The following is a 12,733-nucleotide window of genomic DNA, read 5'->3' as shown; positions in this document are numbered from 1 at the left end:
TTGACCGTTCATCATCGCCCAGGAAGGTGGACAGTCACCATTACACACACACTCTGACGCCTCACTTTACAATAACACAGCGGCAGCCATGACTCCACATCTGTCAAGGGGATGTTTAAAAAGAGTCATCATTATTACTCTTTATTTTGGAGATGGGTGGATGGGTGCAGGCTGATAGGAGGAGAGCCGTCTGGTTAATGTCGAGCTCCTCTCCTTAACCAACGACTCTGGACAGCAGTGCAGTCTCAGGCGGGGGGGGGGGGGGCAGACGGGTACTGACTGGGAAGGAGGGGGGCACAGATAAGCGGTGCCCTAGGTCCATTGGCCCGGGGATCTTAAATCATCGTCCGTCACTCCCAAGAGTTCACAAACATCAGCTCTCCCATCGCCCCGAAACCTCACTCTCTTATCAACTGGCTTATCACACAGATCAGTTATCTGGTGGTCTAACAAACACGTCTGCTACCATCAAACACTCACTCCTCCACACACAAACCCAGACACGCAAAATGAAAAATGTGTCATGGTGAAATGAATAGAGAAAAACTCTCTTCATTTACTGCTACTCAGTAGAAATGAAAATAAAGTGCTTTATAAACTTGATAGACTACACCTTCATTTTTTTCAAAGTACTGCACTGCTTCCTCCCTGCTGAAAGACAAGTAATTTATGTGTGTTTGTGTATTTATGCATGTGTAATGCTCACTTTTGTTCCCAACCAAGGACACAACAGGCTGGTTATCAGATTCCTCATTGGCCTTCTTCACCATGCTGAACCAATCCTCCAGATTCTCAAAGCTCTGATAGTTGGTGATGTCGTACACCAGGAGAACACCCTGCGTTGGAAAAAAGCAGAGGAACAATGTTGAACAATGTCATCACACTCTCATTTGAGCACCTCTCATCCACAGTCATCTACTGGTCAATTATGGATGTGGGTACACAGCTTAATTTCATATTCACTCCCCTCATATTCATTCATATTAACATGAGTAATATTGAGTGAGCATGGGAACAGTAGGTGGCACTGCTCCTCTTTTTAGAGTAGGGGACAGACTCACATAGAAGGGGACACTCACTTATTCACACATAATCTGAGTTAGGTTTAGTACTATTAAGATCTAAGTTAGAGAGTGAATTTACATGGATCTGTTTTAAAATGAAAACAGTGGTTTGCACATAAACAAATTCCAGTTTTGTAAGCAAACTCCAAATTCAGTGCAGAATCAAGGTCAGGTTTGGTTATCTACTGTCGGGCTAATGAATGAACGTTGTCTGCCTAGAGACATTTTCCTCCTCCCTAAGTAATCCTCAACACTGTATGCACTGCAGAAACAGTCATGCAACAACCAGACCATGTTTGAGCAAACACTCGGACCAGAAGAAAGTGTTTACATAAACACATAGATTAATCAAAGAGTAAACACAGATACAAGGACTGTTGGCATGATTCAAGACAAATCATCTCATAGGTCAACTATCTGCTATCACTACTTCAAACTCCTGCTATTTTTAAAGGGCTGGAAATGAGTGTTAGCCAAGGTAAATGTCTCTACTTTTACTGCATGATGCAACACGACTGAAGGGGTGTCTGTTGCTTTTTGTTCAGCAGACACACACTGTCACAACACGCGAGGTCGGTGACGAAAGCTTACGCTTCTGACAATTACTGCAAGTGTCTCCGAAGCAGCCATGATTGATTACAGGACGCACAGTGGTGAACAATAGGTGTGAAAGTTCCATACAGCGCTGACGAGAAACTCCCTAAGCAAAGTGTCGTAATGTGGCATTGATGTACGACATTTTGTTTGTGAAGGAGACAGACAGTAGAGGAAGTGCTTCAGACATGGATAATATACACATGACCAGGGCACAGTTTAGCACTGGGCACAGCAAATGGCAAAAGAGCCTCACTTTCACTATTTATAAAGCCAAGGATATTGATGAAATGGAAATGAACCTCCAACTAATGTCCGTCAAGCTACTATAGACAAACATGACAAAAGTGTACTTGCATATAGCAGCTATAGGGTGATAAGTCTCCCGCCAGCCCTGAATGCAGTATGGATCACGGATAAGACAAACCACGGCCTTTAAGAATGCCTCTTCAAACAAGAGGCATTCTGGAGGTGACATATAGCACTCGTCTATAGTAACATAACTACCTGTAGACACTGATGTTGCTGGCACATTCAGAAACTAGTATGCACTGGAAAAATTATAGCATTTGCACAAAGCTCAGCTGTCATTTTAGTTGTTCCGTTTCCCAAAGGACAAGCAATTAATGAGAGGTTAGAGTAAATAATCATTTAGTAACTTGAGCTGAGAGCTATCAAACATTGGATATTACAAATTCTTTAAAAAGTCGAATTAAAGTTGGATACATTTACGAATTAGGAGTAATAACAGTGTGCATGTTTAAGAGTGTCGTTTTTGAATATTTCTATTGCTCACAGTGTTGACCTACAGTGTGCAGTATTATCAACATTTGTTCAGTCTGAACATCACACTGTAACAAGTCTGTAAAAAGAAAGAATGCACTGATTTTTAAAGCTCCATTGACCTGCTACGCCCACTGTCAATCCAAATGACAGTTTATTATGATTTGGCTCCATAGGTAAGGAGTGGCAAGCTCTGAATGAAGCTGCCAGAGCTGTAATAATAAGTCTGACCAGAGTCAGACTTAGTGACAAGCATCTCTAACATTTGGTTTGTACATTTACAAATGTCCTATCCTTCCTGAGGCTGATGGAGTCAAACACGTTTGTCTTTTTGTCTAATGTTAGATTAATAAAACACTTAAGGAGATGCACATATGTTTTTTAGGCAGGAAAAAAAGTAGCAGCAGACAATTAGATGTGGATTTGTGTTAACTTACATGAGCTCCATATACATATTTATCCAGCATTTTCCCTCCTAACGTTTGGCCTCCAATGTCCCACACCTGCAGGGTCACATTCAAATTGCCTACAGGGGAGAAAAGAGACAGAAATATCTTTAATATCAATAAGGACTGACATTTTTTTTTCAACTTTATCAGTTTTACATATCAAACTTACAACAACATAAATGGTTGAGCATTCATGACAAAAGTTGTAAACCCCAACCTCTCCCCCCACCCCCCCCAAGTGGCATCCCCAGATACATGTACAAAAAATAAATAGATTAAGGACTGACATTTTCAATCATAAAAAAAGGTACATATCAGCTCTATAAAGGGGGCATAGATGTTTCAGAGTTTTCCTACTTTGTTTTCTTAAGAATGCTTTTGTCTGCTAATCATCTATATTTAAAACAAAATTAAAATGAGCAAAAAAGTGATAATGTTGCAATTTGTGGGTTTCCATTTCAGATGCTTTTGTCCTATTTAATCATTAACTTGTTTGTTTTAACAAAGCTCATAATCCTGAGGAAACAACTAGTCAGCTGTAGCTGGACTCAGTATTTTGGTGAGTGATTTCTATAATAAAAGTCCATGTTGTTGATACACATAATGGAAACAATAAATCAGCGTTTAATCTTTCATCCAATGCGCTCTTGCCTGGCAGGTCACCCACACCTCACATCCAAGAATATCCAGCCCAGAGATTGAGGGGGATGAATAGGTACGCTTACCCTCTAATTTAAACATTCTCAATACTCTGGCAGTTAAAAAATGACTTCTTATTAGCCTGTGAAGAGCTGTTTGCATTGTGCCATTTCCTGCCAAGTTAGGAAAGTGAGGAGAATTATGTGCTGTTAAGGAAAATAGCAATAATTAAACACAAAATAAGAGGAAAAGAAGACTCTTGTCCTTATGCCTATGGAAAGAAGACGAAGGAGTGAATGAGAAGGGGAGAGAGAAAGACGGGCACAAAAACCAAATCCAAATAAATATTTTCTTCCTCTGGAAAATGAAAGGGGTGGTTGAAAAAAAAAAAAGTCTAAAAAAGAGGAGGAGGGAGGACCAGACAGCGAAGAGTTTATGTTGGTGTGATGAGGGCCTTGCGCTAGGCTGGAGCGGCGATGGGGAGCAGAGCGTACACTGTGGACATGGCTGGACGACTCAACCCCTTCATAAGTCCCCTTTTTAAAGCGAGGAAAGGAAACGCTGAAGTTCACAGTCACTACATCTAGACTATACAGTGTCAATGTAAAGCTACGCTGAGGAGTGCAATGAATAACAGTAAAAGAGCCATCCCCACCCATCCTCAGACACTTGCTTTATTTATGTTAGAGATTCATGCTGACTCAATAGCACTGACATTTTTCTGCTTACACTTTGCAAGAAGTAGAAACTGCATTTGTGAGTCTGATAGACGACCCTTAATACTGATAATAAGGTCAGAAAAAGGAGCATGTTGAGAAGATATTTTTCTTCTTAGTGTGATATGAAAGTTGACCCAGACACAGCAACTTCCGAAAGTTTGAGTTTGACAGAATTTATCAAGTAAATTTCACCTCTAGTCAGTTCCCTTCACCGCCTGTACCTCATTGGTTTGGCAGTGACATCTGGAAGAGGTATTGTTATAAAAAGCACACACAGAGGAGACTGTTGTGTGCCAGTCGGCCTCGCCTCACCTCTCCCTGCGTTGGAAAATGTACATTAACTTTGACAAGCTGGGCCTTCATGGAGAGAGGGGCCAATGCTGGCTATAGGCTACTCTCCCCCCTGCTGCATAAGACCCTTACGGCCCCATAGAGACCTGGAGAGCCACACAGCCTCTCCAATACAAGGCAGGGTGGGGGTCCTAACAAAGTTTGGGACCACCCAGCTCGCAGAGCCACCCTCCTCTTCATCAGCTCATCAACACCCAATTCCCCAGAAAATGGGCCATTTAACAACTCCGGTGTTGGAACCTTGTGTTGTTGCTGCCCCAGTGATGCAGACGTATGTACACTACATTTAAACAAAGCTTACAGTTTTACACTTGAGAGATCAGTGATTATTTCAGGAAAGAAACTTACTGGAAAAAGAAGTCAAACGATTAACAGCATTTGTTCAAGTTCATTTTAAGGAGTTGAGCCCAGCCTGTGCTTTTAGTTGGCTCTTTCATTCTGACTCCACCACAACATTTTTGGGGGTTTAGTTCTCCTAAGTCTCATAAGCTGAAACTGACACAAAATCAAAATAGAATCCTTCAGCCAACTCACAAATCAGCATAACTTTTACTTTTAGCACTTAATTTGCCCTTGCTTAATGTTGTTTTATTAGTAATGAAAGAATGGAGCCACTTTGCAGATTTCTGGAGCTTAGGCCTTGGCAGAGTTTGAGAAATGCCATTTAAAATACTGAAAATTCCCATTTCACATGGTAGGAAGTAAAAATGGAGTCTAAATATAGCATTAGTCAATAAACATTTATTTTACAGATCTAAAGGGGATACAGAGTGTGGCTTTATTTCTGCGGGTTCAACATAAACAAATAAGAACATGAATGTTTTATGTGGTACAGGACAAAGATCAGTTGAACTTGGGGATCAGCGATATGGATATAAAATGTTAATGTATTTACTCTGTACTGTGCCCACAGAATTATGAGCAAGGCTCGCCTGTTTGGACATAAGCTGTCCATTGGCCTTGTGGAGTCAAAAAAAAGTGTGCTGTTTGCTCTGGAGAGAAGAGCTTTCAGAGTGAATAACCCTGAGAAGTGGCAGACACTCTACAATGAGGAGCTACCAGAAAAGACACATTCAACTCCTGACTTAACCTGAAGAATAAACTTGCCTGCCTGGAAATGGTGGGACAAGAAAATATGAGAAATAAAAATATGACAGAAAGTGATGGTGGAACAACTGGCCTCTTTGTTAAACTTTCAATGAATATTCTGGGTCTTAACACCGATAATGTTAAGTACACACAAACATCCAAAACGTTAAGGTTGATATTACAGTATTACAAACAACCACTAACAGTCAAGCCAGTCTGTCTGGATAAAACCTTGCCAAATACATATGCTCAGTATTTTATTAAATTAACAAGTCTGCAGTCTGCCGCTACGTGCTTGTGCAACACGCGTGTCCGTGCTGAGTCTTTGAACAAGCGGACACTCCCTAAAGATTATGAAGGTGTCTCACCTGGAAGGCTTATTCTCTTCAGAAAGAAATCCAGGCCGATGGTTTGTTTGTACTGCTTCCCAAAGGCCTCCTGTGCAAACCTGGTGGCGAGTGATGTCTGAAACAGAGAGACAAAGGGAGAGACGCAGGGAATGAGTGCCAGAACACCTCTGCAGCAATCAACAGGACTGAAAATATGTCATTTAAAGTAAAGTGTTTTGAAAAGAAAATGCTTTCAGGATAAAGGAGAAACCTTGATTCTTTGCATAGTATTGCATTGTATAAACAATATCACATAGAACTTAAAAACCAAATGAAAATCATAGCATGGCCCAGAGCAAAATGCAAGATGCCGCAAAACTACTTCCAGAGAAAATATGAAGTATATTATAGAACTTCCTGAAAAAGTGATATTTCAGTGGTGAGCAGAAGTAGAAAAACTTTGATTTCATTCACACTGACCAAGTGCCAAACTAAGCTTTTTACAATACTTCAATTTTTAATATTTCTAAAAACAAAACAGCCATAATTCTTAGGCGATGTAACCTTGAAGTCTGCTCTGTCTGAAGGACATTCATTTCATTATTACAAATCCATTTTAAGCACCTTCAAAAACTTTGTGATCGACTTGAAGGTACGTTGAGGTAATTGTCTGCCTCCTCTGCTGTCTCACTACTCAGCCACAGTTGTGACAGTGAAAATCAATGTGAATTACAAAAACAGGTGTCGCAGTATGTGTCATGTCTCCAGACTGCAGACCTAATAATTGCCACAAATTATAAAACCTCCATCACTGTCACTGTTGTGTTTGAGGAGGAAAAAAAATAGCATGTTAGGGGCTCTCCTGAAATCCATGGGAATTCATAGCACAGGCTTGACATGCCAAGTTTAATTCATTTTGATGGATGAGGATAGGAAAAAAAATGAAGTGCTGAATGTCTATTAGCTATCTTTAGAGCAGTGTGCTTACATAAACACAACACAGAAGTGAAGCAATGGGATTCCCTAAGTGTTCATGTGGCAGCAAATGCATTTTAATGTGGTACTTGACAATCACTGAGGGTTAGAGGATTTAAAACTAAATTCTTTCTTTCAGTCCACTAAGCTTTCACTTGAGCTTGTGCCCTTATCTACCTCCATTCGTGCTCAGAAGCTTTAGGTTTAGCCAAATATGTTTTCAAATAAGACAGGATTTTTTTCATATTACTCCAGGAAAGACACAACTTAATTTAATTAAGAAACCCCTTACGACGGTTTACACAAATCTTGTTCAAGTAAAGAAGTCTGTTTGGTTTTCTTAAGGTACTGATTTGTCATGCTACCTTTAATATAAAATTGCTATGTTTATCCTAGCTTGTATATTTAAATGTAATCTTTTAATTAAGCCTATTGAATGTATAATGCTGACCTTTGCCAATACCTTTCTTGATTAACATGTCCTTTGAGGTGCAGAATAAAGTTTTTTTCACCTAATTCTTTTAAAAGTTCACTAACCTGCAGACTTTTTTTAATCACAGCCTGTGGAGCATGTCACGGGCTCAAGAGTGACTGAAAAATTACTAGAGGTGACTGACGCAACAAGGAGAAAATCGGCCATTTAAGTAGCCCAAACAATCACTGACAACACAGGAATAACAAGCTCGGACAGCAAAAATTTATTCCACATGCTCGCGTTGGCCTAGTCGGCCATTTGTCTTGGCATTCCAGTAGCTTGGCTCTCTTCCCTCAACGTAGACCTTTTTTTTCCACCGTACAACTGGAACTAACCAGCGAATGTAAAAGCTGGCGTAATCCTGACACTCCAACAGAGAACAGCACAGGGTCACCAATGATACCAGTGCCGGGAAATGGGGGAAGTTCTACTGAAACAAGAAACTGAGAGAGAGGGAAAAAATATGGCAAGCTGACTATGTCCATGTGATGCAACTCATATGAGAGAGGCAGTGCATTTTTGCAGCATGGTATCAAAACCGGGTCTTTACTCTCCCTAAACAGTCAAGACAGATATTGTTGTTATTCTGTTGAGTAGTTTGACTGTAAAGAAAACTTCTGGGATACAGTATCCATTAATGTATAGGACCTGTACCTAAAGCCATATTTTATGCTATGGGTCAGAGAACAGCAAATACTCAGAAACTGAGTGACTTATAACTCAGTTTGAAAAATAGACCTGTGTGTAAGTTAGGCCCAGAGCCTTAAGAGCCTGGCTAAATGTGAGCCTCCATATTTTAAAAACATCTCGCTCAGGTGGACAAGCCTTCCCACATCTCCCTATATTTCTGAATGGACAACCAACCACAAGCAAAAATACCACTGAAAATGCTGTCCAAGAAAAACTGATCCCATTGCAATTTGCTGAGCAAATTGACATTAATAAGGGGGGAAACGGCATTCAAGATGTCAGTCAGTGGTGCCTACTCAAAATGGGGGGCAGGGCTCCTGTTTTCTGCCCAAAACAGACAAGCAGGTAAGTCATTCAGACAGTGACGAGCTGACACCTGGCAGCAGTGTGAGGAGGGTTATTAATGTAGCGTATCTACTGGGAACTGAGTTGTGTGTGTTCTCTACACCCCCCTGCCCCAAAAAGAAAATGTCGACTTTCCAGAATGAGAACATTCATTTTTCTCAGTGGGTCTCACCATTACTGCTACATTCATTTTCTTTCTCCCAGAGGAAGGAGAGATTAGTTACGAAAGGGGATGTGTAGCTGAAAAGCACTTGACGTCTCTCCCTTACATTCAAACTCATTCACTTGGGGATTTGAAATGCAGTGAAGAAGAAACGTGGCTGAATTGTCATGACAACCTCTTTGCTTTGCTGCAAATAATTGCTTGGTGTGACTAGGAAAAAATTCCACTGTTGTGGATGTGAGTTAGACCTTTTTAATCTACATCTTTTAAATTATTTTAATGAACATACTGAAGGATTCAGTCCAGTGGTTTTGAAAGGGAATTGTGAGTAAAACCAGTCCATGAGACCACCCTAGGGCATTGAGTAGATTTTACAAAGACAGACACAATGCACTAAGAAAATGTATATTTGCTGACAGTTCAGCGCAGTACAAAGTCAGTACAGTAACAAAGTCTTCGCACATAACTCTCTTCACAGTGTTATTTTACTCTATACTTTAAAATAGCAAAATCTCTCAAAAGGGTTGTCCAGGCATAATTTTCTTAAATGTAGCTTCACCTCACTCTGGAGCCAAAACAGGGATCCTTGGCCAGGAGAAGATACTGACAGAAAACAAAGCCACCAGCTGCAAGAGCCTGGCTGAGCAAACTGTCTTCCTTCATCAATTATCATACTCTGTGTAATACTGTACAGTGCAGTGTTTCACCCCAAGTTCATTGAGCAGTAGTAGCAGTCCTGAAGTGTAACACCAACTTAAGGAATGTAAAATTCATCATCCAGCTATGCTTCCTATTCAAAACATCAAAATGTCTTTAATTTAAACAAGTTATTCTAAAAGGGACATTTTAAGTGGATGTTATGTGTTTTCTTCAAATGTGTTACTTATTGACTGTGTAGTTTGGGCACAGAAGCCTGAATTTAGATGGCTGATAGAGGTTGGGCTAGGGCAAAATATTGAAAAACAGTATAATAAGCATTAGCTGTACACATAAATAGGCTCCAAAACCAATCATTTAAACAGGCACATTTTGATGAGTAACCAAAATCAGACTGGCAGATAAAAGCAAAAACATAACAACATATAATTTCTTCACAATGTAACCCTGTGGGCTTAGCTACTTTAAAACACAGCACCACAGGCACATAGCTTACAACTACATTCAATAGCACATGCAACGTGGATTAACGGCTGGGTAAACTTAATAGGTTTAGAACAACGGATTTGTGCCAGATTTAAATCCATTATGCTATCTTTGAGACAGAATCAAAACTACGGATGTCCATCAACTTTGTAAAACAGTCCACTGGATTTAGAGGACTGACTTGAAAGTGAGAAAATGCATTTTTTAAGGTTATAACTTTTTCCTACAAAATACAATACAAATTTTGATGCAGTCTTTTAGCATCATTCATCTTACAAATCTCTCATTGTAAACATCTACTGAACTGATGTCAAGAGAGCTGCAAGTTCCCAAGTGAAATCTGGTCAACCTCCATCCATCATATGGACTTTTCCTCACAATCTCATTTCTTGAGCCTGGGTGTCTTCCTCTTGTAGGTTACAACCTAAAGAGTGTTGAATTACAGTAAGGTCAACACCACAGGAAGCCCTACCAAAGAAAAGTTTAATGTATAACTAGCACACTTATAATGACTGTAATGTTCAGTATGACCATTTTGACAAAAGCGAAGATCTATTATTACTCCTTTTTTTTACAATAAGGTAATTAATTTAAAAAAAGAATCTCTCCTTACTTATCGCTCGTGCCATTAACAACCGTCATACTAATCCACATAAGGTTTCCAATGCTAATGAGTCATTTTTGGCAGGAGTAAATTGCTGAGGCAGAATGAGTGAAGCGCAGGTGTTCAGTTGAAAAATAAAGAAGAGGAATTGATTCTTCTAAATATCAGCAAATTCAAATTCATCAAATGCAATTGTCATGCAATCAGTCAAGAAAGAACAATAACAACTACAACATTAGAATGATCCAAAGCATACTTCAAAATCCACTTCTAACTACTTCAAGAAACACAAGCTGAAGCTTTTCACAGTCCCGTCTAAAACTTTGACTGAAATTTGCAGGTAGATCTTAAACATGCTGTGCGTGCAAAGCAATCTAAAAATATCTCAGAACTTGAAGTGATCTGCAGGAAGAGTGGGTGACCATTTGGACGATTTGACCCTCAACAGCAATACGATAGAAACAATATTTCATTTATGCATATATATGTATGCCAGACCGTCAAGTTGGCAGTTAATTAGGCACACCTCCCTAAAACTAATGCAGTCTAATGAATCCTCCCTTCATGAGGGTTATAACGCTCAGTTTTTATTGAAACTTCTTAAAAGAGGTGTTGTGGTGCTGTGTTGCATTATACAGAGAGGTGTTTCTGTTATTTAGCTTACAATCACTGAGTTAAACGGGGGGACAAAATAATAGAAATACTGGTCTGTACAACGTAATGCAAGTCAACAAAAACACAAACTATAACCACCAAAATTATCATATAGTTGAATCAACACCAATTTAACGTTTCAACACAGGCTGAACATTATAACCTTCACGGAGGGAGGATTTATTGCAGGACTGCAGTATTAGGCTGCATTAGTTATAGCTAGGTGTACCTAATAAACTGCCAAATTAGTGTAAATATGTTCAAATGACAACAATAAAAGCTTGAACCTTTAAATCCTAAATGATGAATAGAAAGCATTTGATAGCTACTGGAGTGGGGGTGGGAGGTTACTAAGTGCAGAATCAGTAGGCTGCCACAATTACTGTTTAATATTTTTTTAAGTTCACGAAATAAAAAAAATCAACAGAGCAGTAACATGTGAAGACAGACACGTTTTTTTGCTGTTAGCTGCAGAGGCTGTTCTTGCTTCTTTTCACTCAAAAAATCGACAAAATATGGACCCATATAATACGAAAAATACATCAGTCATAGAGCACAGTGTACTGCAGGACGAGTACGTTTACTTTTTATACGTCAAATGCACACAGTTAAGTAGTGGGGTTTGAATGCAGGACCTTTACTTGTAATGGCGTATTTAAACACAGACGTACTGGTACTTTTGCAGAAGTGAAGGGTCTGACTACTTCTTCCACCAGTCTTGCTGTGTTGTTAGCACATAGCCGACTTAGCTATATCAGCGTCTGTCGCCATGGTGACTGGGGCGACGGCGTAAGCGTCAGGACGACCACCATACAGAGCAGGATACTAAGTAAAACAGACAATAACACACTAAATTCCTCTACGTGGAGAATTTAGATTAAAAGGTCTATCTTCTTCAACGGCGTTGTGTTTGTGTAAGTTGTGTGTATGTGATGGTCTCACCTTCCCACACGCACCGTCTCCAATCACTACAATTTTAAGCTGCCTGTCTTGGCTGTCCTCCTCCGAGTCCGACATGACGCTAAAATGTGCCCCGACCGTATCAGTGTGTAAAATCGAAACACCAGAAAACTAGTCACCGGTTGCTGAATCTAGTTATCAGGATAATCACAGATGGATTAAACGGGCGTTGGGTGGGCAAACGGACGCCATTTTGACTCTACTAACACAGGCTGCTGCTCCACTCGGCGTGATCCACTCAGACGCTGTTAGCGCGACGTACAACAATTTCTTCTGGTTAAAACGAGGGTTAATAGCGAGCGAAACACGAGCCGTAGGTCACGGTTTACCATTTCAGTTTGCAAATGTTTTCATTATCGCCACGATAACAGTTCTGCTGTTTTCCGTGAACAGCAGAACCGGAAACCCAGTCATCACTGGTGTGGTTGCGTCCCGTGTGTGACGCGCTGTAGTTGCCAAGGTAACGGAGGTCAAAGTTTGAGTCCATAAAAGCATAAGAACCACAGCAAAATAAAAATGAAAAATGAAATACATTTTAAATAGGCCCAGAATTATACGAAGAAAGTAACAAAACTTGAAAGGATACAGTTTAAAGTCACTATTTACTTCAGGTAAAATTAATACTTACTGTCCCACTGTGTTCCAGTGGGAAATATTGTACTTTTGACTATTTAACAGATATAGTTACTTTGCAGGTTTAGAATTTA

At 39.9% G+C, this 12,733-nt stretch overlaps 1 protein-coding gene across 1 annotated transcript in view; it reads right to left on the bottom strand.

Annotated features, from left to right (window-relative positions):
• rab28 (RAB28, member RAS oncogene family) overlaps positions 1-12,447 on the bottom strand; it is a 28,955-nt gene extending 16,508 nt beyond the window's left edge. The window contains exons 1-4 of the mRNA XM_022760092.1: positions 12,009-12,447; positions 6,057-6,153; positions 2,879-2,967; positions 707-836 (exon numbers count right to left, since the gene is read on the bottom strand). Coding sequence (XP_022615813.1) covers positions 707-836; positions 2,879-2,967; positions 6,057-6,153; positions 12,009-12,083 — 391 coding nt within the window. The 5' untranslated portion in view covers positions 12,084-12,447. The remainder of the gene's footprint in view (positions 1-706; positions 837-2,878; positions 2,968-6,056; positions 6,154-12,008) is intronic.
• Positions 12,448-12,733: the final 286 nt, after the last annotated feature.

This window comes from Seriola dumerili, unplaced genomic scaffold (assembly GCF_002260705.1).
Source record: "Seriola dumerili isolate Sdu_G_001 unplaced genomic scaffold, Sdu_1.0 BDQW01000331.1, whole genome shotgun sequence".
Lineage (NCBI taxonomy): Eukaryota > Metazoa > Chordata > Actinopteri > Carangiformes > Carangidae > Seriola > Seriola dumerili.
The sequence above is the reverse complement of the archived record's forward strand: the minus strand, read 5'-3'. Positions and strand labels throughout refer to the sequence as shown.